The following is a 27674-nucleotide window of genomic DNA, read 5'->3' on the forward strand; positions in this document are numbered from 1 at the left end:
ACTGTAGGTTGAGTGGGATTTGAACATGGAACCTCTTAGCTGAGAGTCTGAGCATTAGACCCTTCGGCCACCTCTCACTAAATGTGATCTGGTGCTTTTGAGTACTTATGTTGTATTTTAACCTTGAAAAGATCCAAGTATTAGAGCAGCAATTCGTAGGGTGACTGGGTTTTGAACACAGAATTTCTGAACCTAAAGTCTGATCTTTAGACCACTACACCATTTCCAACCTACAAAATATCAGGTGCTTTTGAGTAATTATTTTGTACTTTACCCATGAAAATGTCAAAGTAAAACAGCAATGTGGATTGAGGATTGAGATTTGTACATGGAACATCAGCAATGAGAGTCTGATCTTTAGACCACTACTCCATCTCTCACTAACCTTTGAGTGCTCTTGAGTTATTCTTTTGTATTTGAACCTTAAAAAGGTCCAAGTAAAAGAGCAATGACCTATGGGAGAACTGGGATTTGAACATGGCTGCTCTGAACTGAGAGATCAGTCCACTAGACCATATGCAGGGTTGGCAACATTGGAATGTCAGAACCAATAAGATTTATATTTCTATTTTGTTAAGGGGGTAGGGGGGAGATTCCCTAAACGGGGTCTGAGGGTCCTCCCCCAAGATTGAATTTTACACTAATGATTCGCCATGCAACTCCTTGCAACAAAACTGTTCTAAGGTCAATCGCACCAAAGCAACTCTTTGCAACTGCCATGATGGTTGCATGATGTTGCAAATCAGTGGTGTCAGGGCATACATTAAGAGTTGGCCTCTTGTCTGGGACAACTAATACATACCGGTATTTAAACCTAGCATACTGGCTTGTGGTTTCAAGAGACAGTGTAGTGGTCTGAAGGTCAGACTCCCAGCATAGAGGTTGCATGTTCACATCCCAGTCCTCCTACCATGTTGAAGTACTTTGGCACTTTCACAACAAAAATACAAGCGAACACGTCAAAAGGAGATAGCTGTTGAGGGCTTTAAGATGCCTTGGATCAGTGGTGTGATGCGCTTGAACAGTTGCCTTTGCCTTAGACAGTTGGCTGGGTCAAGCCCCATGCCATCAAGGACTGTCGGGGGTCACTGTTCTTATTAATCCGTATTTTAGACATAAAATGTGTCAAAAGGATAACAACTAAATTATATGAATACTTTCCCTCCAGAGCAACAAAGATTCTGCCAGGTAACAGGCTGAAATATCATTCCAAGGGGTTAATTTGTAATGATTTCTTGCACCTACCCATTCACTTACTATACAGGAAAAAAGACCCCCCCAAAAAATCTTCTTTAAGTAGCATGTGAGGGGTCTAACTAGGGTTTTTTCATGATTCTGAATCCATTACAATTAAACACATAACTTACTTAAAGTTGTACTATGTAACTTTTTTTATAAAACAAATCTTAAAATTCTCCTAACTATTAAATCACAAAAGTTTTAGAAGATCCGCGCCGTGAATTTCAGCCTGTAAAGCCTTCTCTATATGTAAACTGAGATCCTTGCCGTGGACCGGATCTCGCGCCAAAATTGCGTCATCACACTACCGGCCAATCACAGCGAGGGTTATACAACTGCCGGCCAATCACAGCGCATCTTGAAGTGGGGTCGCTATGGCAGCCATATTTGTTGTCGCCCGTTTGTACCATCCCTTCTCTAGGTAATTTCGCCTACCAGGCAGGGTGAAGGAGTCCGTATCTCTGGAATTACTGAACGCACAAGAACAAGGGACCCCTTAAAAGATAGATCTCAGCGAGGTGGAGGCAGACGCGGGGGTCTGAAGGTACGAAAAACGGACGAAAGACGCGGACGCGACCGCGGTTTGCTATAGGGCTAATGACCACTAGTTGGGCAACTTACACAGTATGGCTTTAACTTACTTATTAGCACCCAATGCGTTGTCAATTGAAAAAAGTACTAGAGCTACAAACGTACACCTAGAAACACTGTTCAAACAGTATCAACAGTCAGCAGTCATGAAGGACGGCCGCATTTTTTTCCGCTCCGCGACCCATTGTTCCGACTACACTCCAGGAACAAAGGGAAGGATATTTTTCACTTTTCTGATATTTCTCGTGTATTACACCGACTCGTGCCTCAGCTCACCATGGCATGCAGAGAAAATGGATACAGTGGATTATGTGCAGAACAGAGAGGAATCTCACTGTGATTTTTACCTCCACGATGGATCGGAACTGAAACACCTCTACAAACTGGCTATCCTAGGCTCGCTGATAACACCAAAAAACAGACCCCCGGTTGGTAGAATGGACAGACGGTCCTTTATTTACTTTTTTCTACTACTCTCGGGTGATATTCACGTTCACCCAGGCCCAGCGATCACTCGACAAACAACCGCTCGTCTGGCGAGAGAACAGATGTTTTCCCTGACCAAGAGTGAATCCGTAGCTGAGACAGAAGACCTCCCGGCCGCTACGAGGTCAGCTGGTGAGTCCTATGCTAAAAACAATGGCTCTCCAGCCGGCTCTCTGCAATACGATCGCCCAGCGGTTGCCGTGGCTACATACGACGACGCGAGAGAGGATCCCTGCATGAACCCTGCACGCATCGGCGAGGTTTCGGTCGTTGAGCCGCCTGACAACAGCAGCGCCGAGGCGCCTGGCGGCAAACCCCCGGTTCCCGACGGTGTCCAAGTCACAGATGACCCCCCGCCGACTTCCCCACTAAACACCCAGGGACCACCCGACCCACGGAGCGACTCGGACGACGGCATGTCCAACCCCGCACCACCAGACATCGAGGCTGCTGGTGCCCAGTTCGCGGAGATTACCATCGAGCAGGATGCCCCCCCGCTGGCCCCGTCACCCCCCAGGGATCATAACCAGTCGTGGCTGCTGACACGTCTCGGCTTTGATACAATCTGCGCCGACACCTCCCCCCCTCGTGCCGTGGAGAGAAGCTGGATATCCTGGTGTCTAGGTTCACAGACAACAAAGGGACATGACCTCCCCCCCCTACCCCCACCCCCACTACCACTACAGACGGATGTGGACTCACACACAGCAGAAACCCCCAGCCCTGATAATGGCTATTTGATCACCTCAAATATGAAAGAAACATTTGTAAAAAGAGGACTGAAAATGATCCATCTCAACGTCAACAGTTTGGAACCCAAACTGGAACAAATCAAAGCTATGTTTTTTGATGGTAAGGTCCAAATTTTAACCTTCTCAGAAACTAAACTCGATGACTCATTCTCAGATGCTAGAATTGAAATAGCCAATTACACTGTCATTAGGAATGATAGGAACAGGAAAGGAGGTGGTGTTTGCATGTATATTCACAATGATTTAAATTTTATCATTCGCCCAGACCTACACCACAGCTCTCTTGAAACTGTATGGGTCGAGATAATTTTTGAACATGCTAAAAATATACTAATATGTGCTGTCTATAGACCCCCTGACCAGAATGATTTCTTTGAGCTGTTTGATGAGAGCTTAGCTAAGGTGGACGGTATTGAGTACTACGCTCTGGGCGACTTTAATTGTGATGCTTTACGTAAAGAAGCACCCCTGTTCAAGTCCTTTAATGGGTTATGTAATCAATATGGCCTCACTCAGCTTGTTACTGTGCCCACTAGGGTGACGGAGCACTCCCAAACCCTCATAGATCTCATCGTAACCACAGACAAATCAAAAGTCACCGCTAGCGGGGCTATTGTATGCGGTCTTAGTGATCATTACATGATCTACTGTACGCGTAAAATACACAAACCCAAGGCTAGTGGCCACAAAACAGTTGTAGCTAGAAGCCTCAAAAACTACTCCAGTGAGGCTTTAAATAACACTCTAGCGAATACAGACTTTTCCTCTGAACTGCAGTGTACAAATGTCGAAGGAGCATGGTGTGGTTTTAAAACCAAATTGACCGATGCTCTAGACATCGTGGCCCCCTTGAATACCACCAGGGTTAAAGCCCGCCAAGAGCCATGGTATAACTCAGATATTGCTGAATCAGCTAAACTCAGAGACAAAAAGTACGATGAAAAACGTAAGTGCTGCAAAAAACTTAAAAAAAAATTCAACCCTGACCTCAATATCCAAATCAAGCATCTTACTGCTCAGTGCAAGAAGCTTAGAAACCAGACAACTGCCTATATTAGAGCCGCCCAAAAAAACTACATTGATGAAAAAATCGACGAATTCAAAAACAAACCACGAGACCTATGGAAGTTGCTTAACAACACATTAGGCTTAAAACCTAAAACCATAGGCCACAGCATAAACATCAAAACGGACACCGCTCTCATTTCTGACAAATGTGAAGTGGCTACCCATCTTAACGAAACCTTTACCACCGTGGCCCGTTCGCTGGTTGAAAAACTGGTCGCCCCATCTGGGCGGTATGGTGTAAAATTTGTTAAGAAATTCTACAATAAACTGGGCGTCAGAAAAGACAGTTTTAAACTTGCCACAGTGACAACTGATGAAGTGTTTAAAAAACTGAGTGCCCTACCTCAACACAAGGCCACTGGCCTTGATAAAATTCCAGCTAGATTTCTCAGAGATTCAGCCGCCACCATTGCTCCAATAATTACCCACATAATTAACCTTTCCATTGAACAGGGTCATGTCCCACAGGACTTCAAACTAGCAAAAGTAACCCCCCTGCATAAAAAAGGTAGCAAACTAGACCCTGGAAACTACCGTCCCGTTTCCATTCTTAGCTCCATATCCAAAGTCATGGAGAAAATAGTCTACGAACAGATAGCAAGATATCTCGATGAGAATAATCTGATTTACGAGTTCCAATCTGGATTCAGAAAATCTCATTCCACTGACACATGCCTTCTCTATTTGACTGACCAAATCAAACGCGAAGCGGATGACGGCAAATATAGCGGCATGGTCATGATGGACCTCCAGAAGGCATTTGACACCGTAAATCATTCTATTCTGATTGAGAAACTAAAAGCCATCGGTCTTGACAGCGCAGCAGTGAGGTGGATGCAGTCTTACCTGGTGGGGAGGGAACAGGTGGTGGAGATTAACGGTACCCTGTCCCCCCCCTCCCGGTAAACTGTGGTGTTCCTCAAGGTAGCATACTGGGACCTCTGTTGTTCCTAATATACGTGAACGACATGGCATCTGCTTGTGACTGCAACCTGTTCCTGTTCGCGGATGACTCGGCTCTCCTAGTCTCGGGCAAGGACCACTTGCAGGTTGAGAAGACACTTAACTCTGAACTAAGTAAGATCTGCACATGGCTTAACGACAACAAATTATCAATTCACCTGGGTAAAACAGAGTCCATCCTCTTTGGATCAAATCATAACCTCAAAAAAGTTGATAACTTCACAATCAAAGTGGGTGACAAGGTCATAACACGAAAAAACGAAATCTCTTACTTAGGATGTATCCTTGAAGCTAATCTTTCCAGTGAAAAGATGACTTCTAAAGTAATAAATAAAATCAACCAACGAACTCGTTTCCTACAGAGGATCGCCCCGATGGTCAATTCCAACACACTGAAGACCATAGCTGGTGCAATAATCCAGCCCCTCTTTGACTACGGAGTCCACGTATGGTATTGTGACGCCCCACAAGCCCTGAAAACTAAACTACAAACAGCCCAAAATAAACTAATTAGGGTCCTGCTTAGACTTCCCTATCAGACTCACCTCACCGCTACTCACCAGTTAAGAGTGGGGTGGCTCAGAGTAGTTGACAGAGTACAGCAACTTGCAATGGGCCTGGTGTACAAGATACACTACACCACTATGATACCCAAGTACCTGTCAAAATACTTTATAAACATTAAGGATGTCCATAATTACAACACCAGAGGCAGCGCCACAGATCACTTTCAACCCAGAGTCAAAACCAACAAAGGGTCAAACTCTTTTTTCTGCTATACCACCAAAATGTGGAAAGCCTTACCGAAGGCCACAAAGGAGTGTGGATCACTAGCATCCTTTAAAATTGCCCTGAAAAACCACTTACAGGCAGCAGCCGTTCGCAACTGGTAAAAAAGAATCTAGCCCAACCCTACCCTCCCCTGCCCCTTCTTTGTATATACTGTTTGTTTTGACTTACTGTCTTCTATTTTGTTTTTCTTTACATATCTACTGCATAGTACTGTGTTCTATTTGTCTGTCATTCAATGTTATATGAGATACTTCAATGGTTTCCAGTGGAAATAAGCTTAGTCTTTTCATGGATCTCCTTTTAGTAGACCTTGTACCAGTGAACTGTACCGTCATGAAACTGTACCTTTTCCTATGCAAACTTCTAATAAAGTCTTCAATCAATCAATCAATCAATCATGTTCAGCTTACTGTGGAAATGTTTGCCTGAAAATGAATATTTGAAATGTTTCATGGTTTTAGAGCTATAGTCTTCACAAAATATGGAAAATTAACATGGCAATGGCAGATTTGCACGCCTCAAAAAAAACACGTTCACCTAGAAACTCCATTCATACTTTTTATAATTCACCTAACTGTGGACACGCATGCTTGAACGTTTTACTTTTTGTAGAGATATTAACTTTTAAAACTTAAATCTGAAAACTTTGGCACCTCGCTGTTCCTACATACTTTAACCGAGCAACTTGATTCACAATTCAAAAAGTCCACCTTACTGTGAACATGCAGGCTTGAGATTTTTACTTTGAAATTTTAATTTTAACTTTAAGCGCCCAATGCATTGTCAATGACAATGGACATTTAAAGGAGAGAAAAATCAAACCATCAGTGTCAATTGCTCAGATGCAAAGGTGCCAGTATTTGATCCCATAACCTTCTGATGATGAGTCAAGAGCTTTTCCAACTAAATCACCCAAACACACATACTTTGGGCACCCAGTGCATTTTCAAAGACATTTTGAGTCACCCATGCATATCTTTATAGAGAACATTCCAAAGTACTCCATCATCAAACTACAGGTAGACTGGGGTTTAAATATGGAACCTCTCTGCTGAAAGTCAGACCATTAGACCACTCAGGGACGGATCATCCCCCGCGAGGGCCCCTGGTCGATAATTTTTTAGGGCTCCCCCACCCTCCACCATAAACCCCCCTCCCTCTCGACGCGCACTACCCAGTTCGGATTTTAAGACATGATGATCATCTGTGTATACATTTAATAGTAAATTGTCAATGACCACGCGGCCCAGTTCCCCCAAGGGCCCCTGAGAGCTTAGGGCCCTTGGCAACGGCCCCACCGGCCCAATCGTTAATCCAGCCCTGGGCATGACACCTTCATAGAGAGCCTCCAAGGAAGCACTCATCACTTATAGTACCAATGGCGCGATCCAGCACTGAATCCAACCATCGGATTGCATTAAATGACCACAAAACAGCAGCTGACAAGGCAAGCTGCCAATCCCCCAGATAGCACATTACCACATGCATGCCTTAAGCTGGGGATGACATATATCGTGAGAAGGAACTGCCGAGCAGCTCAGCAGAGTCCTCGAAATAGCACACCCTTCGGCTTTGCTCTGCCTCTCCGTGAAGTCAGGTGCAGGTAAAACAAAAAACAAAAGCAATCATACAGCATACAACACAAAGTGCAGTGAGTGAGTCAGGCCCACGAGGGATCCATTGCTCTTGTGGCGGCCACCCAAAATGACCAAATCAGTAACCGAATGGTGCCAAAAACTGACATGTACAAAGAGATGTTGGCCCGCTGGCTTTCATTCAATCTGGACCAGCTTAAATGAAGCCGGTGAGAACAAGCAGTTGATCCCGTGCAAGCTAGTGATAACAAAGACAAATAACAAGCCAGGGCGCTGATGGAGTCACAGACTGCTGTCCAATGGCCGGTGGGTGTTTGAGATACCCTCTCGGAGAGGAATGGGCACTGACAAAAAACCTTTTCAATCAACTGTGCAATCCAGCGATAGCGATTAAATCACTTTCCCTGGGACGTTATCATTGTATGACTGGCTCATCCATCTTATCTCTGTGTGTGTGGGCGTTTAGTGTACATGCACATGTGCATGTGGGTGTGTATGTGAGTGTGTGAGCACAGATGCAAGTGTGTGTGTGTGTGTGTGTGTGTGTGTGTGTGTGTGTGTGTGTGTGTGTGTGTGTGTGTGTGTGTGTGTGTGTGTGTGTGTGTGTGTGTGTGTGTGTGTGTGCGTGCGTGCGTGCGTGCGTGCGTGCGTGCGTGCGTGCGTGCGTGCGTGCGTGCGTGCGTGCGTGCGTGCGTGCGTGCGTGCGTGCGTGCGTGCGTGCGTGCGTGCGTGCGTGCGTGCGTGCGTGCGTGCGTGCGTGCGTGCGTGCGTGCGTGCGTGCGTGCGTGCGTGCGTGCGTGCGTGCGTGCGTGCGTGCGTGCGCGCGCGTGCGCACGCAAGTACATGCGTAGGTGGGTGAATGTGTGCGCTTGAGAGGATGGCTTGAGCTGGGCTGTGCGCCAAGCTCGTTGAGTGGGTTTTGCTGGAAAAGTGCACACTGTTTATCAGTGAGGCTCTAACCATTATGGGCTCAATGAAACCAAGAGTGTATGAATGGAAATTTAAGTCACAACAACCATTATTTTTATTTTGAAAACCATTTGTCAAAACTTAAAAGTAACACACTTTTAAAGACATAATGTGCATTTCTTTTTTTTTGTCTTGAACAAAATCTTAGATACATTCAAATGAGGCCGCAGGAGCCTGTCCATTCAATTGGGAATGATATTTTCCCCCTGTGTCTTTTCCCTGAGGAAGTTATATTTGTTCTAACAGAATTAATCTCTGCTTGATTCACATCATGGTTCATTTAATATTATTAACATAATTTGCAGCCACGAGGAGGGGTGTGCAGAAAGTCTCTTGGGAGAATAGAAGTCATATTCCTTTTCTTTTTTTGCATTTGTTGTACACAATTGCTCTTATATTTATTATTTCTAGGAGATTGGTGGTGCCGGTCCAGTGTGAGGTTCCTGGCAAAAGGCCAATGGGCTGACCAGGTCCGTTAAGCGCCGTAGAAGGCGATTTTACCCTGGCGGCTGGGGTTTGTGTTTTGTTTCCCTCGAGGGGCCTACCCGGCCACGGCCCGACACAGGCTTCCTGTGCCCGAAAAAAACGAGCGCTCCTCATTCCGCTTTTCCCACATGTACAGTACATTATTATACACACATGTTTTTTCTCCCCAAAAGATATATAATAGAAACAAACAAACCTTCAGACGGATGCACATGTGAAAATAAAATACATATACAACCCAAAACAAGACTAGGAGAAACCCAACAAATCGATGACATGATTCCAGATTAGTTTCTATTTAAATACATTAACTATCAAATCAAACTTTATCACAGCATCACGATATTCCACAATAATATGGGGTATAGGATGCAAGCGAAAGTGCCACTACACTCTTAACTGTCACCATCAAGTGACCTTGCTCCTGAAGGAACGTTTGCTTTGTTGATTAAATGCCAATTTCTCATTGCTTTTGTGAATGAGTACGTCTATTGGTAGGAGATAAACACATTATAGCCTCTGGGCGTTTGTTGTTGCCCTTGGTTTCAACAACGGCCCACTTTCCTCATGTCGTGAACACTCACTGAACAATTAATTTGTACCTTTCGGTCAACGTACAGTACAACTATTTCATCAGCTTCTGCTACCAGCGGAAAACAGAATACTTGATCAAGCCTCTCCACATTAAACCTCGACCCTGTGCAATCCACTTCTGGCAGAGCTGAGGGCGAGCCAGTAGGAGGGCAGTGCTAACTGATAGTGTTGCTACGAGCACAGCTCTGCTTAGGTAAGAGAACTCGGATGATTCTGGTTTAGTCAGCCATGCTGGGATGTTTGTGTCCTCATTTTGCTGCTGTGCCTCCTCCTGTTCTTTTTGGGTCAGAGTGAAGGGGCATAGTTCAGCCAGGACCTCCAGAGCTGCCCGTTGTCCTGCCTGCACCGCGCCGCTCATGTAGCCACACCAACGGGTGGCTGTCTCCGTTCCCGCCCAATGGATCCTGAAAGGTAACCACACACAGGGGCGTCACAAGGGGGGGAAAAGAGGGACTGAGTGACTAGGGCCCAAGGTGGAGGGGCCTTAATTATTTTATACTTCTGGGGGTCCATGGAACTAAATATTTTGAGATGGGGGTCAATAGTGGCCAAATACATATCATTTTGGGGGTCCTTCACATGAAAAAGTTTCAGCACCGCTGACATAGAAACATAGGTTTTTCAAAAAACCTTAGAAGGATTTGGAATATTCAAAGACTTGCACACATTTTCAAAAATAGCAGATCTACAAGCTCGCAGTGCGGTTGTGAGCTTGTAGATCTGCTATTTTTCAATAGTTAAAGCACAAAATAATGCGTTCCGAGACTAAATGGGTAAAACCCCCTCCCCCTATGAAGAACAGTCATGGGGGGCCCGCAGTGAATACTTGTACCCAAGGCCCAGAATATGGTGTGACACCCCTGATCACACACACGGTTTGATTTGCTGGGGGGGGGGGGGGGATAATCCATGCCTCTGCTTTTTGTATACGCCCTCCTCATTTTTGTCACAGGTGGGGTTTTATAATTGTTTTTGGTCAGGCTGAATAAAATACATGCATTTCATTTAGGAAAAGCATTTGTTATTTTTTCATGTAAATAATTAGTGAAAACATGCAGATCTATGTGTCGCGAATAGCGATGCACCGTATACATGCTGCTTTATCTTACATCAGGTACAAGAAGAATAAAAGGCTGAAATTCTGTCTGATACTCCGGACCCCCAGATCATCGCTCCACTTTCCCAGCAACTGAATGACAATATCATGAATAAGGAAGAGACCAGGATACCTTGAATTAGCGCAGCACTCGTCTAGCCCAGGGGTCCTCAATATGTCCGATTGTCCGTACTTGGACAGATGTGCCCGTGGCAAAGACTTGGCCTTGTCCGTTGCAATATTTTAGTTTTTCTGTTTTACACACCATGATAATGTTCTTATTTTGATCCTAATATCCAATTACTGAATATCAAGTCCCCAGATTTTGTTCAGAATTTGTATGCCACTGATTTACTAGGACACTATGTTACATTATGAGTCCACTAGTACTAGTGGTTCTCAAATGTTTTATTTACAAGGACCCCCTTAACTCTCAGAGTGTACAAATGGAATGAAATGGACCATTTGGTTCAATTTGAACACTATCAGAGTTATGGTCATTCAGGGTTAGCTTTATGTGTTTCTGGTAATTGCGACCGTAGGGAGCTACTTACTGTAGAAACCTCCACCGGCTGTCCGTGGGTGAGTGAGTGAGTCAGTCAGTCAGTCCGTCCGTCCGTCACACTTTTGCCCTGCTCATATCTCCACAACCGTTGCCCCCATCCATGCCAAATTTTGCACACACACTCCTTGACTGCCAAACTACAACCTCCAAGGACCCCCGCAGCCCCAGGGACCCCCAGGTCCCTGGGGGACCCCCAGATGTAAAAAATGACCAAATGTGCTCACACGTCACACGTCACACTTTTTCCCTGCTTATATCTCCGCACCCGTTGACCCGATCCATGCCAGATTTTGCACACACACTCTTTGCCTGCCAAACTACAACCTCCAAGGACCCCCGGAGCCCCAGGGACCCCTGGGGGACCCCCAAATGTAAAAAATGACCAAATGTGCAAAAATGACCAAATGACCACCCCAACGGGGCTGCTCACGGGGAATTCCCGGGGACCACCGACTCCTGGTGCTCCAGAACGGATGCAAAAGTGGTGGCGCCCCCAGTGGAGGACCTCCTGCCACTGCAGCGCACATAAAATGCCGTAACTCGGGCTAGGAGCGTCCGGGAGAGCCGGGGCCGGTACCTATTCGTCCGCCAAGGCAACGCGGAGACCCCACCCCTCATTTCTCACATGGCCCTATTCTAGCGCCACCTTCAGGCCGATTTTTAAAACACATTTTTGGACACTGCTCCTACAGTTTTTGCCCTAAAATCACGAATATCACTACACAGCATGTCTACACTCATGTCATCAACATGGATCAGGAAGATTTTGGAAAAACAAATTTTTGCCCTATTTGTGGAGATAAGCCACCTACGGTCGCTTATCTCCCGATTAGGGAGTCTTACTGGTATTTATCTGGCCTCGATCGGACCCTCTCTGATTAATCCAGGACGTCCGTTTTCGTGGGCAGGATTCATGTTGGTTCAAATCAAGTGATATTCTAGGCCAGATCTGACTAGTCATGGTTTGACTTGATCTGGCCCCGATCGAGAAGTCACTGATTGGTCCAGGTACTGACCGTGCTTGCTGGGTAGGTTTAGGCATAGTTTTACTGAGGTTAGGGTTAGGTTTAGGTTAAGGCATAGTATTTTTACCAGGTTAACATTCACCAGATTCAGACTAATGGGATGTAGGAACAATGAAATGTCGGACCAATGCCATGGCACCCAAGACAACATGGTGATGATTCCTGGTCTAGTCACTAAACAATATCGTATTCAAAAAGGAAGCGCACGCCACACACCTAGCCACTGACTGATGACGGCATGAACAAGAGACCAGAAAACCCTGTATTAGTGCAACACTCTAGCCAGTATTATAGGGTTGAAGTGGGGATTACATTGGTTATTTCAGATGGAACGTAGGCATAGGCCATAAAGGAGTGTGGATCACTAGCATCCTTTAAAATTGCCCTAAAAAACCACTTACAGGCAGCAGCCGTTCACAACTGGTAAAAACCTAGCCCAACCCTACCCTCCCTGCCCCTTCCTTGTATATACTGTACATACTGATTGTTTAGACTTACTGTTACCTGCCCCTTCCTTGTATATATTGTATATACTGTACTTACTGATTGTATAGACCTACTGTTTTCTTTTTCTTTCTTTTTTTCTTTACATGTCTACTGCATAGTACTGTGTTCTATTTGTCTGTCATTCAATGTTATATGAGATACTTAAATGGTTTCCTGTTGAAATAAGCTTAGTCTTTTCATGGATCTCCTTTTAGTAGACCTTGTACCAGTGAACTGTACCGTCATGAATCTGTACATTTTCCTATGCAAACTTCTAATAAAGCCTTCAATCAATCAATCAATGGAAAAAACACCATGGAGTGAGTGAACACTTTTTGGTCAAACTTTTTACTTCTTAACAACTGCCTTCTACGCACAGTGTTTATTCTGCATTTATTATGGATCAAATAAATCATTTATGCATGAATACCATGGGGTCAATTTATGCTTAGTGCTTTACTCTGTTGTGCATGTGCTACTCTCTTTCTCTTTCCCTCTAAAGCACTACCTTCTCGCTCTCGCATTTATGAAATGTTATCTATTTAGGAATAATAGAAAAGTGCTCTGACCAGACTACCCAAATTGCCTCAGATGAGCTGTAGGCAAACACTTATTACCTTGCGTGAAATACTAATCATACGGTACCCTGCCAGTCAGTCCTGCAATCATTGCCTTCATTAATATGCACACTAGAATGTCATTATTACCCCTGTTCAGAATAAGTAAATATCCCTATTAGGCTGTTTACATTGCCTTAGGAACTGTTCCACACACACAGCACAGTGCAATTAATGAGTGAAGATGGCATGGCCCCTATGCTTTACATCACTATGTATTAGCATCTCTTGCTGTCATGTAAGTCCTGTGGTTAAGGTCATGACAATATATGTTCAATTTGAATTTGAATATGATCTGCCCAGTTAAGAGCGCATTCAGAGTAAGGCAATAAGAACATAATGTTCACAGTGGCCACAGCGTGCTTACTTTGTGCGAATGATTCACATTAATTTAAAGTGACGTTTGTGTCATGATGAGTACATCCACACCGAACATGAACGTCATGCCGCAATTAACACCTTTTCCGCCAGGTCGTTTTTATATATCCCTTGCAGATTCTGGTTCCATTTGTACTCTCCTTGGAGTTAGATTAACACTGAGGATTTTACTGTGGAGTGGGTGGTGTGAGAGGTATTTTTGCGTCTATGTGAACACAATTGACCCGTGTTCGGGGGAGTGTGAAAATTGTCACTGCCCAACACTCCCCACCTGTCAGTGGAGAGTGTTGGGCAGAAGGAGTAGAACTTAATGGGGTGGGGGCTCCTCACTGGCAGGTGATTCAGTAGGATACAACAGTAGTGACAAACAGAGAAGGAATTAACTGGCATTACAACTAAATTAGGGAGAAAATGAGGTAAAAAAACAAAAAACAATTCGGCTATCGTCCCTCAGAATAGGGATGATAGGGTCGATGTTAAGTATTTTTGCTTTATTTAACAATGACAGTGAGATACTTGTTTGCACTAACTAGCATTGACTGCTATGGTCTCTTTTGCAAGACACTTTATGTATATATACTTATATATTATTCGCCCCCTCTATTGATGCACCTTCTCTTTATTGGTACTGTACTGCTCTTGTCTTTTTTTTTTTTTTTTTTTTCCTCTTATCTATCTTTTCTTACGTCTCTGTAACTTTGTAAATAACTGTATACTGCTGTGCTTCTACTGGACAACTGAATTTCCCCCTTGGGATAATAAAGGTATCTATCTATCTATCTATCTATCTATCTAAGAGTCTAAATTGGGATATAAAATAGGAATTTCACGGCACGTAAACACAGCAACTGCGAATTGTCGATTTCAGAGTTCATGGATGTATCACGGACCAAACCAAAGCAACCCAAGTGGACGTTGTTGATTACATGCGCTGTTATGTGTGTCAAGGTCACAGTGTGTCCTTGAGGATCCATCTCCTATATGGTGGTACATAGGAATGGTCCGCCGCTCCTCTTCTAGCCGCGTTATGTAATGAGCTCCCTCTGTTCCCTGTGGACTTAATGTCATTATGGAAATGCATTACCTGAAGCCCCCCGGTTGCCTCTCTTCGTTATCCACCTCTCCCCTCTCTCATTCGTTCAGCATTGTGCATCTCCTAACAGGCCATTAGAAATGGATTAAGGGCCGTTGTCCCTCGAGAATGCTATTCTTGTTGGCCCGGTGTCCATTTCTTCAGACCTGGACTAATGCATGTTAGCGGGGGCATAATCACTGCTGTTGCTCTCTATTCGGCTCAGGTCAATGCTCTGTAGGCACAGTCCGTGCCTACGCACGCAAATCGCCCCGGTGTTCATTTTTAACTCACACGAGAGCACACAGGTCCATTTGGTTCCATTTGTGCTCTTTTCGGAGATCCCTTGCTGATTTTGGTTCCCTTTGTACTCTCTTTGGAGTTAGGTTAACACTGAGGATTTTACTGTGGAGTGAGTGATGTGAGAGACTTTAGCGGCAGCCTGCAGTTCAGGTATTTTGTGTTGCGTTTTTTTTTTTTGGTTTGTTTGTTTTTTGAGGTGTAAAAACAGGACATACATTGGTAAAGGAGTACCAAAAAAATAAAAGAATAAAACAAGAACTACAGATTGACTTCTTTTTCCACATACATTATATTGTCGTTGTCGAGTGGAAACCTCGTATCTCCAAGTTTCAAATGTATACGTTCTTTTGTAAAGTAAAGCCCTGTTTCATCATACAAGTGGTCGCACAAAAGTAGTGAAAACAGCAGATCTACAAGCACACAACGCCTCGTACCGCGAGGCGTTGTGTGCTTGTAGATCGGCTGTTTTCACTAGTTTGAATCATTTTTAAATGATAAATGCAAAACAAACGTTTTGGACATACAAGGTTTCCACCCGACAACGACGATATGACACTGTGTTTCCTGTAGATTAATATCACAAAGAACTGTATCAATAAAGATAAGAATGCGCTCACGGATGACAGGTCGGTGGGTGTTTACAGCACATCGCTTTACTCCCACTGCACACCTTTGCTTCCCTTGGTAACCGCACTACTGAATGCCCAGATATTGTGAAAATGTTAAATCCGGCTGTGAGAGAGAGAGTGAGAGAGACCCACATTATCCCCTGCAAGCCTAGCATAGAATCCCACCAGAGATTTTTCTCCTGTGGCAGCCCCACGCTATCTCCCCAGGAACACACCTGCTATCTCAATAAAGAAAGAAAGAAAGAAAGAAAACTCCACTGGGGGTTGGACAGTCAATTACTCTTAAAAGAAAATAAGTATAGAATATATATATATATATATATATTGTAGCGTACACGCACGCACGCACGCACACACACACACACACACACACACACACACACACACACACAGTATAGAGTGAGTACTATATGTCAGGATAGGGACTATATGTTTATCCCTGGAGAGAGAGCATTGCAACATGCTGGGCCTTGTTGGCCAGCAGTAGCTTGATTACCTGCCACAGGGTGTCCTCAGGCTGGGGTGGTAATACGTTAGCAGGCCTGGTGCCATGACATTAACAGGGCAACCCCCGCTGTACTCCTCCTTAGCCCAGTCCTGTAACACACAATACACGATACAGTATGACAATAGGGCCAGCTATAGCAGCTAATGAAACAACACAACGAGTTGAAGCAGCATAGCACATTTTGGCTGAGTAGAGTACTGGGCTTTGTTTTAACCTCAATGAAACCTCACGCCCCCTATTCTGGACATGTCATAATACATTCGTAACATTCAATGAAAATAAGTAAGGCGTAAATAGTTGATCTGCAAGGAGTAAGAGAGGAAACGACCGCTTTACCTACCCAGGACGGAGATGTGAGAGATTAGGAACATTTTTTGTACCGGCTGCCCTTAAGCTGTACAACGAGACACATAACGGACGCTTGAAAAGGTCTCCCTTCCTAACTTAGACTGACGGAACCATTGCTGTATTGACTTTGACCTCTAAGGAACTATTGCTGTATTGACTTTGACCTCTAAGGACCGTCCAGGAAGAGTGCTCATGTGCGTCTTGCGGTGACACGCTTCCTAGTTTCTTCTTTTTTCGCACTGATTTTTGACATTGCACTATTAGGTTGTGTTGGTAGTTTCTGAGTATTTTTGCTTTATTTAACAATGACAGTGAGATACTTGTTTGCACTAACTAGCATTGACTGCTATGGTCTCTTTTGCAAGACACTTTATGTATATATACTTATATATTATTCGCCCCCTCTATTGATGCACCTTCTCTTTATTGGTACTGTACTGCCCTTGTCTTTGTTTTTTTCCCCCCCTCTTATCTATCTTTTCTTACGTCTCTGTAACTTTATAAATAACTGTATACTGCTGTGCTTCTACTGGACAACTGAATTTCCCCCTTGGGATAATAAAGGTATCTATCTATCTATTTATCTAAGCTCACACTGTGGTGACCAGACAAGCAGAAAGACAAACACTGCAGGTGTGCGCTAACACCAAAACTAGCATACACTCATAAATCTGCTTTTTTTGTTCTGCAAAGAGGCATAGAGCGGAAAAATTAGGGGGACCAGTTCAGACCCCTAGGGGCCCCCGGTCCATATATGAATATATACTGTATGGTTTATGTTTATGTAGTTAAACATGGTGGTTCAAAATGTACAATGTGTAGCGCAATGAAACGATTTCCATGTTATGAACTCCATTTCTCTATTTTCTAGTCTCTTCATTATCCCTTTTATCGCAGCAAAGACCATGGCTCAAGATCTTCCCCAGAAATGTAAGCTACGCTGTTATACATAAAAGACAATTAAGTCTGTTCTAAGTTAAACTGCCGCAATCACCACTAATTAGCTGTTTCACAACCAATGTTAAAGAAATGTTTGGGTCGGTTAGCTGGGTGGTCCTATTAAGTCATTGGCCCCACCTCACCCTTGTATTAAAAAGCAGGTGTCAGTGTTTACAACTTGGCGAGACGATGAAGTCGAACTACCCTTCTGGTCACGAAAAGAGTGAAAAAGATTTGTGGGAACAGCAATCAGGTCAACTTGTGTTTAGCACTCTCAAAGTTTGATAAAAGTAACGTTTCATTAAACCTCATTTTTCCACCTCAAAAACATAGCTAGACTCCGTCCCACACTCACCCTTCCTGACGCCGAAAAACTTGTCCACGCCTTTATCTCCTCAAGGCTTGACTACTGTAACGCACTTCTCATCGGGACCCCTGGCAAAAGCATCCAGAGGCTGCAATACATCCAGAACAGTGCTGCCAGGGTCCTGATGAGAGTGCGGAAATTCGACCACATCACACCCATACTCCACTCCCTTCACTGGCTCCCCGTCTCCTCCAGGATTGAATTCAAGGTCTGCCTCCTCACCCACCAATGCATCCACGGCAACGCTCCCCCCTACCTCAAAGAACTCATTGAACCCCCAACCTCCACACGCTCTACACGCTCCCTCCGCTCTGGTCACAATAACTCACTGAAAGGCAAAAAGACTAACTTACGCACCATGGGGGACAGGGCTTTTTGCTCGGCTGCTCCTCTGCTGTGGAATGCCCTCCCTGACCATCTCAGAGCACCACAGTCAGTTGATGCTTTTAAAAGGGGACTTAAGACGTTTCTTTTTAATAAGGCATTTTCCTAGCTGGTCCTTATGGATGCCATTTGTGCTTTTAATTCTTCTTTTTTGTTGACCAATTGTGCTTTTAATCTTCCTTGAAATGTGTTTTATAGGTGCACTGTTCTTAATTCATGGTTTTAACAGTTTTTACCATGCTAGTTCTTTGTTTTAATTATTTTGCTTGCTTTGTTTTGCCATTAATGTAGCACTTTGAGATTTGTTTCAAATATAAAGTGCGTTATAAATAAAATTCATTATTATTATTATTATTATTATTAATCTCTCTCTAGTGCTGTTAACCAGGTGCATAGTAGGCCTATGACTCTTGATCTGTCTGTATTGCTTTCAGTGGTGGAAATTAACAAAGTACAATCAAGTACAGTTTTGAGGTATTTTTACTTTACTGGAGTATTTCCAATTATCAGTATTTTTTACTTCTACTCCACTACATCTCAGAGACAAATATTGTACTTTTACTACACTATAATTATTTTGAAACTTTAGTTAACTAGTTACTTTGTAGATTTTGATTATTATTACATAGCATACATTAACTACTTAATCCCTACACATTTCGGCCATTTTTAAAATAGCAAATCTACCAGCTCACCTACAGGCTCACATGCGTTGCGACGCATTGTGATTGTAGATCAGCTATTTTCAAAAGATTGTTATACATTTGAAAACTTTAAATGGGATAATGAGTACTTTTACTTTTGGTACTTTAAGTAAATTTTGATGCCAATACTTTTGTACTTTTACTCAATTACATTTTGAATTCTGGATTTTCACTTAAAGGGATATTCCACTTTCAACAGGGAGCAGTGGAAGGGCCTCTCTCCACTCCACACCCATTGTAAATTCAAACTTAATTTTAACCATGATAGATTCATTAACACAGCGGGTGCCCACGAGGTGTCTACGCGACAATTTATTTGATGTCGCTGGAGGCCCACGACGCGTTGGACGCGTTTACTGTAAAAAACACGGCCTGCTCACATATTAGGAGGGTAGTATGAGTCACCAAAAAAAAAATAATGGGTGTTTTTAATGAATCTATCATGGTTAAAATGAAGTTAAGTTACAATGGGTGTGTGTGGGGAGAGGCCCTGGGCCTGGAGGGCCTGGTAACATTTACAACATCAAATATCTAAATATTCAATCAAGCTAATTAAAAACGGTTCAGGGTGTTCATAAAAGCCTGATTAGATGATAAAATTACCAAAAAAAATGTTAAAGTGAAATATCCCTTTAAGGGCACGGTCACACCGCCCATATATTCTACCTATGAGAGTGGATTCCACCAATGCATATCAATGGCAATGGTGTGGATTTATGGTTTTGCGCAGCTTTCAGCATACTGCACAGACATGGCGTTTGTGCTTGAAGCACTGTTTTTCCCCTCTGTCCATTCGGGTGAGTCTAGGCAGACCGTCTCAAGACTCAGGAAGTGACAAGTGGTTGTAGCTACGTGTGTCACTGGTTATTGAGATAATCCGCTGGCTGCAAAAAAAAACAGTTGGCTGAATACAAAAATAGTTTATCAGCCGCCAGCCACATTTTTGTTTATTTCTACCTTGCAGTAATGATACTTTTACCTAAGGAAAACATTTGAGTACTTTTTCCACCACTAATTGCTTGCCTGCTGGGTCATTCCCTGGGATGTGTGTGTTCTGTGATACACTGATGAAAGTGAATATTGCGTTTGATAAATGCCAACAGTGCTTATCCTGTAGCTCTGAGAAGATAACTAACTGCATTACAAGTTTATATACATAATAATTATCCGTCAAGGTTTAGTTACATTTCTGGACTGATGCGAGATGAAAAGCAATGGATTTAATTTGTCCGCAGGGGCAGGCCCAACATTGAATTTAAAAAGTTGATTAGCTGGGCATACTGGGCAATAAAGCAAATGCTCGGAGGAAATAATAACCACCAAGTATTCAGCCAAGCCAAGTCATGAACACAGTAGTATTTTATATTTGAAAACGTACTAAAAACAATATGCAGCTGATCCACCAGTGATTCTCTAAGTGGTGTTTGGGGACCCCCAGAGGTCCTTGAGGGGGTTCCAGGCAGGGGGTCTTCTTAAATCAAAATAACCACTTTAACCCTATACACACACCCGTAAGAAGGGTGAGAAGCGAGGTTGCGCTCAAACAACAGAGATTGACACAATATGTCAATAAATATATGCATTCCCAGATATGGGAGATCAGGGATCTCCATATATGGGCATAAAAGGGACAAGGACGGAATTCATTGTGTGACTTGCGTCGCGACAACCACACTGGTTATCATGAGACTGACACAATATGTCCATATATGGGCATCCCCAGTTACAGTATGGGCTTAATATTGATGACATCAGGGATCTTGGCCATATATGGAGCGTAAAATGAGGCGTGGCGCACGGACGGACGGACATGATCTGCAGATTTTCATACTAGATGCGTCCTACGGTCGCAATAAGTTATTTGAAAATAGCCAATCAACAAGCTCAGGCTGTGAGCTTTATGTCATTTATTTTTTAATTACAACACAAATTTTGTATGGGTGTCCCTGTCAGAAAATATTTTCAGATGGGGGTCCACGACATACTTGACATGAAAAAGTTTGAAAAGTTGATCCGCATCCATCACACCAACATTTCACTGGACACACATGTATGAGTGAGAGACAAATAAAACCTCTTGGAATCTTGAATCCATCCAGGTGTGACTGTGTGACAATGGCAAATGGTTTTCATGGGTCACAGTTCAGGTAGGAGGGCCCCTTAGCAGAACGTTCCTTAGGGCCCCATGGGAGGTCAGGACCATCTCTCTGTGTGTGTGTGTGTGCGTGTGCGTGCGTGTGTGCGTGTGCGTGCGTGCGTGCGTGCGTGCGAGCGTGCGTGCGTGCGTGCGTGCGTGCGTGCGTGTGAGTGCGTGTGTGTGTGTGCATACAATTAGGTGCCGTACAAACAATAGTAGGAAGGTAGTTAACAAAAAATCCAAGTTAAAAACAATAGATACATTTGTTTTAAACACAGATGGTGAAAACAACATAACAAGGTAAGTGCATGAAAAACAGGTGGGTTTCTGCAGCTTTTGTTAATGCCAGGGGAAATTAATACGGCTATGGGTGATACAATGTCGGAGGAACCGAACAAAACAAAACGTTTCACTCTTGTGTACGCGTACCTGTACGCCTTGGACCTTGAATAATTGCACCGCAAATATTAATTATGTGAACTGCACGTCACTGACCCGAGTTAAACAAGGCATGAACCGTAAGACACGCACGCACGCACACACACACACACTTGAGCGCACACGCATGCACACGCACACACAAACGCACATGCACACGCACACACACGCACATAGTAAAAAGAATATTGATATCTTAAAGGAGTAGTTCACCCAAAAGAAATTACACATAATTACACATTTTTTATCAAATAGTCCATGAAGCCTTGAATTCATGGAGATTCTTTTGTTTTTATCTCATCCCTGAGCCAATCATTTGATGACCAGCTAGGGATACATATTTTATTAACCAGTTACCATTAGGCCTTATCGGTTATTTAAAGGGGAAGACCACCCATTTTCAATATTGTTATATTATATACTGTACCTTAAAGGAGTTGTGTGGAAATAGAAAAAAGGTTCCCCCCTTCTGTGTTGCCTAGAACTGGAGGATTGATTTTGGGGTTTGTATTGTTAAGTACAACGGTGTGATGTCATCACATTGTACTTTGCAATACAAACCCCAAAATAACCATTAACCATTAAGGAAATGTGTTGAAGAATAGATGCTCTATTTACCCATTTAAAAATACCAATACACTGGGATATTTTTTTCCATCGTAAATTTCCATAATTATTTACTCATTAAAAATACAAATACAACGAGGAAGAAGAAGAAGATGGATACAAAAATTTGTTTTCTATAAGAAATATGGGTTTATTTTAGAAGTGAAACGGTAGGATTTACATAATCACGTCGGAATATAGTCTGCCGCATAACAGCAGGAGCGCCACCAGCGTGAACCCAAGAACAGATCAACTCCCAATGTGTAAACATGTTAATGTAATATTATAATGAATAATACATAATTGCACAATCTGAGTCACTGTTGGGTTAACAGTTGGCCATCCCTATGATTTATTGGCTTAAGAATGCGAGAAAGAAAAGAGAAAGGCTTCATGGGGTGTGTAATTGATAGAAAATCAGTCTTTTTTTTGTGAACTACCTTGCTCATCAGGAACCTCAACCATTGGAGTTCTACATAAAGGTTTGCACACTCACGTGCATTTGTTCAGTGCGTGCATATTGTTAGATTGGTGAGTTTATTTTGGGGGTCACCAGCCAAACAGGTTCAGAACCACTGTTGTAGAGCAAAAACAGTAGGGAACCTAGTATAGAGCCCTTAGGAATCTGGTAAGTATACCAGGGTTTAAGTGATTAAATGAAAGAGTATGCAACAGTGTGCAACATGCACTCAAATCTCAAATTAAAACACTTCTGGGATCATTTTCACATCTGCTGTGGCTTTGTGAGCAGAAACGTGCGTTTACATTGAGTCTAACGTGGCGTTTGATGTTGAATGGGCTTATATAAGGCTTATACTTAAAATGTCTGGGGTGCACACTGCACACAAAAGCAAGAGCAGACATTGACCTGAGAAGTGTTTCAAAGTGAAATCCCCCTTTAAGTTGTCCTGCTTCTGCCCCTTCAACCAGCAACCTTGTTGATTTAGGATCCATTTAAGGTCAGAGAGGAAAAGAAAGGCTGTTGGGAAGGCTGGAAGTCTGAGAGTTTGGACTTGAAGGTGCATCAATCGTAACATTCTGACAGGCTTTGCAACCCTCTTTTGAAGTCCTGCTGCAAGTAACTGCAGGAAGTTATGTTATTATTGAAGCTGTCCTCAAACGGTTGGAGAGAGAACAGACAAATGGCTGGATTAAAAGCAAAATTTGTGTCGACCCACCCACCCCCTTTAATGTGCCCACCCAAATTGGCAATCCTGCCACCGCTAGTGAAGTATGTCGGGTTTAGGATTTTGCATCCGATCAAAATGGTCTTGTTCCATTGTAGCACTGTGTAACATATTATCATTCTTATTATCTCTCCTGTCTCCGACACCCAGGTCTGAACTGTTGATATCCTACTATATTGTTTTCCCCTTGAGGCTCATAGTCAGTCAAGGAAGAAAACCATTATGTCTCCCCGGACATTTCTGCCCCAAGCTTCCTCGGGGCGATTTGTCCTTTTCATACAAAACTCTTAGGGCACATGAAGAGCAAGCAATCTCAGGGCTGACATGCCAACCTGCTGCAACAACAACATACTATTACAACAACCAACATTATGAACAGTAACATCCAGAGTGTTCATTAACTCTGAGACTTGGAGGTCATAGTGTGTGTGTGTGTGCGTGCGTGCGTGCGTGCGTGCGTGCGTGCGTGCGTGCATGCGTGTGCGTGTGCGTTCGGGCTCACAATGTCCAATCATGCCTTAGGGCACATCTTTAGTTGATGTGGGTGTTGAACTGTAGATCTCATTATGCTGTTTTTATGGTCTTGGGTCGAATACACTACACACATACTATTTACTGAAACAGGCACATAGGAAACCCACATTCAAAAATTAATTATTGTCAAGCCCAGGTTGATTCAAGGATACAAGCAATCATACCTTTGGGCAAAGCTTGGTTATTCACTCTATAATATACCTAAGAAGAACTGTTAAGAACCGTTTCTCACAAACCAAAGTAACTGACCTTCTCGTCGGAAAACTCTCTTTGTATTTTACCCAAGGCGTTCAACTGACATAGCAAGCTGAAATTAATTGAATTTAAAGTTATGTAGAGAAATAAAGTTTGGTTCAGCTGTGTTCTGCTATAGGTGTAGAGGTGAAATCGGAATCGTTAATGGATCTGTCTGTCCAATTGCGAATTGTGTTTAACAGTCAAAACACAACACACACCTGATAGTCATTTGTACGTGAAATAGAATTAACTACAGTAATTCACATAATTACTTTCACCTTGTACTTACTATGTTCATTTTAATTAGATTGTATTTTTCAATTAGCAGTGCTTGGTCAAGTTATCCAACCCAAAGTAAAGATAATGATAGATGATTAGTTCTTCTGTCAACCAAAGGTTTTTCATGAGATGCACAGCATAAAGAAGTGCGGACTGATTATTCTCATTAACCTTGTGGTTAATGGCAGAGATATAGAGGCGCTGAAAGAGACACGCGCGCCGTGTGCGTGTGTGTGTGTGTGTGTGTGTGTGTGTGTGTGTGTGTGTGTGTGTGTGTGTGTGTGTGTGTGTGCGCGCGTGTGCGTGTGTGCGCACACACACTTATTGACCTAAAATACATAATTTATGAATTTGGTGTACATACAGAAAAATGCATTTATTATATGTGTTATGTGCCCTCTTCCCACAGAGATGCCCTCATCTCGAGGATAGGTTTTGAGCACGCGTCTCCAAAGAACAGAGATTGATCAGATCACCATTTCTATTTTCAGTAAATAACATAGCAACTAGGATTCCTGGTGGAAGAACTTTGTGGGATTACAAACTAGTCATACTCACACACAATACTGACATTGTGATATATTACTTAATCACATGCTTATCCACAGAACACGGGGGAATTCAATACTCCCATATTGTGAAAATTGAAAATGTATACACACGTAAAGCCCCATTGTGTGATATGCAGCCTCTATGGACAAGGGGGAATTAGAGCTGGCTTGTTTTGACAACCCCTCTGATTCACACACACCCAACACACTATGCCAGTCAAAGTGAGACAAACCTAACTACTACTGGTCATAATGTGCAATAACAAACCTAACTACTACTGGTCATAATGTGCAATAACAAACCTAACTACTACTGGTCATAATATGTGCAATAGCAGGAAGCATTTATGAGAGAAGGTGAATACTGAGGGAGGTACCAGGTTATTTGGACGTATCTGGAAGCAGATCCGGGAGGGGAGCCCTACGGCTTCCCAAAGGAAAATAGCAGATCTACATGCTCACAGTTTGAGCTTGTAGATAGGCTCTGTGAGCTTGTAGATCAGAACCTTTCAACACGCGACAACAGTATGCAACAAAGTACTGTATGAATGAGGCTTAAGCAGTGGTGGAAGAAGAACTCGAATGAAGTAAAAGAAGCAACATCACAATGCAGAAATACTCAAGTTTCAAGTAAAAGGTCTGTATTCAAGCTTTTACTTGAATAAAAGAACACGTATTGGTGTCAAAATATACTTAAAGTACCAAAATAAAAGTACTCATTATGAAGAAAAAAGAAAGGAAAAGAAATAGCAGATCTACAAGCTTAAAATCTTCGAATAGTCGAAGTAACTAGTAACTAACATAATTGTAGCGGAGAAAGAAATACAATATCTGCCTCTGATGAAGTAGAATAGAAGTATAAATTATTGAAAATGTTAAATACTCAAGTAAAGTAAAAGTACCTTAAAGGGGGTTCCACACGGTACGCGTTTGCCGTCGGGGCTGCCGCTAGGATCAGCAGTGGCCGCACCGCGGTGAGACACAAACACACTCGCTCAGTGAGTAAACGCCGCTCGGTATTTCACAAAGATGAACACAATCCATCTCTCACCGCCCGCGTACGCATGTACAAACGAGCACGCTCGCGGTGGATTTCACAGGACCGCGCCCGCTCGCCTCGCCACCCCAAAACTTCGCTGCACGTACCGCGTGGAACCCCCTTATACAGTAAGTACAGTAGCCTACAGTACTTGAGTAAATGTACTTACTTTCCACCACTGGGCTAAAGTCATACCCTGTGCTCACATTTGGCAGCAACTGTATATAGCATACTATATAGGTAGAATATAGATAGCTTCCAGACAAGCTGCCATTGCTCTTCAGCACTCCACTTACTCAAAACTACGTAAGCAACGCCCACAAGCTGGCTGCAGTGACAGGGAATCCAGGCGTAGGCGACAGTGGCGCAGTGACTTGGCGACACATACCGACAAAGTCTCTGCCGCTGTGAGGCAGCTAGGGTAAGCTCAGAGACTGAGAGCATGCTTTATAGAGAGGAGGTGAGCACATAGACAGCTGACATGTGCTGTATGCAAACAGTGTGCGTGTTTGTGTTGTGTGCGTGTTGTTGGTTATCTTCCAGAAGAAAACACAAGACACAGACGTTTGAGTTACAATGCATGTGTGCTACAATGCATTATTAACCATTGTCATGAAATGAATCTCGCTTGAGATCAGTTTGATGTCAAAGGCAGTTTGTTCCAGTCTAAGCTATCTATACTAAGGGACCTGGTGTTATACAGCAAGTGTGCCTGTCCCTGACTTGAGAGAACAAGTTGACTATCCAATCGGAAATGTTAAGGTTGTTAAGGCATATCAGATAAGTCAGCCAGGCATTCACTTACTTTCTCCTCATAGTGGATGAAGGATGCAGCCTCGGGACCCAGATACCGCACCAAGCTAGCAACCACAGCTTCTCTCCTCTCTTCAACCTGGAAAAGAAAGATAAAGATCTTGAACTGGCCCTCACATCACGTGCGCTCATCATTCTCAGAAATATAGGGGCAGGCTGCTAAAATATGAATGCATGTTCGAGAAACCGGCACAGCCTTAGACACAGGCAGCCACGGAAAGAAATGTGAATAACTCCCAGACGTCCAATGCTCACGGTAAGTGAAAGCATGTTTAGTGAGTTATGGCCACGGTGGCGGAGGCCCCCAGGCCCATATAGCAAGAAGTACAGTATAGCCAGAGCCTGATCATCATACACCTGAGTGACAGATGTTGCACAGGTTGTCTAAAGTCCCTCTTCGGCACATCGCCTGCACCTTTGCTCCTAGCACGCTGTCTACGGCAATAATTCAGGGCTGGTGCTCATGGCCACTCAATTAGAGCCACGGTGGAGTGAGGATGAGGAGTTAGAGAGGAAGAAATGTGCCAGATTGCCTACCAGAAGGAATGTATAACAAGCTCTAGTTAATTTGCCCTTTCTCGTTAATTTGCTCTTTCTTTCTTTCTATCCAAGCATCCATCCATCTATTTCTCTCTGTAAAAATAGAAAATAAAAATAAAGACGCATGCATGTTTTGCACAAAAAGATGGAGGGTTCATTATCTTTGCACAATTTGGTGGAATATTGTCACTGTTCCATCATACAGCAGAGTGATAGAAGTGGCAAACGACAATACCAGACATATATCACAGTGATTAAATTATCATAGGTGGGATGTGTGAAGATATGCCTTCATTATTCAACTTGTCACAGAGGCATTAGGGCTATATATACCCAAACCAAAACAGTCACAGCAGA

At 43.3% G+C, this 27674-nt stretch overlaps 1 protein-coding gene across 3 annotated transcripts in view; it reads right to left on the reverse strand.

Annotated features, from left to right (window-relative positions):
- LOC308300086 (putative flavin-containing monoamine oxidase A) overlaps window positions 1-27674 on the reverse strand; it is a 599107-nt gene that overhangs the window by 489801 nt on the left and 81632 nt on the right. For 2 of the 3 annotated variants that reach the window (XM_080743855.1, XM_080743856.1), the window contains 3 exons: window positions 26770-26856; window positions 16203-16303; window positions 8522-9939 (listed from right to left, as the gene is read on the reverse strand). In XM_080743855.1, coding sequence (XP_080599981.1) covers window positions 9585-9939; window positions 16203-16303; window positions 26770-26856 — 543 coding nt within the window. In that variant the 3' untranslated portion in view covers window positions 8522-9584. Of the gene's footprint in view, window positions 1-8521; window positions 9940-16202; window positions 16304-26769; window positions 26857-27674 lie in introns of those variants that run through there. The other variant, XR_013962799.1, reaches the window with a different exon arrangement.

Source organism: Nannobrachium achirus, assembly GCF_963921795.1.
Source record: "Nannobrachium achirus genome assembly, chromosome: 15".
Classification (NCBI taxonomy): domain Eukaryota; kingdom Metazoa; phylum Chordata; class Actinopteri; order Myctophiformes; family Myctophidae; genus Nannobrachium; species Nannobrachium achirus.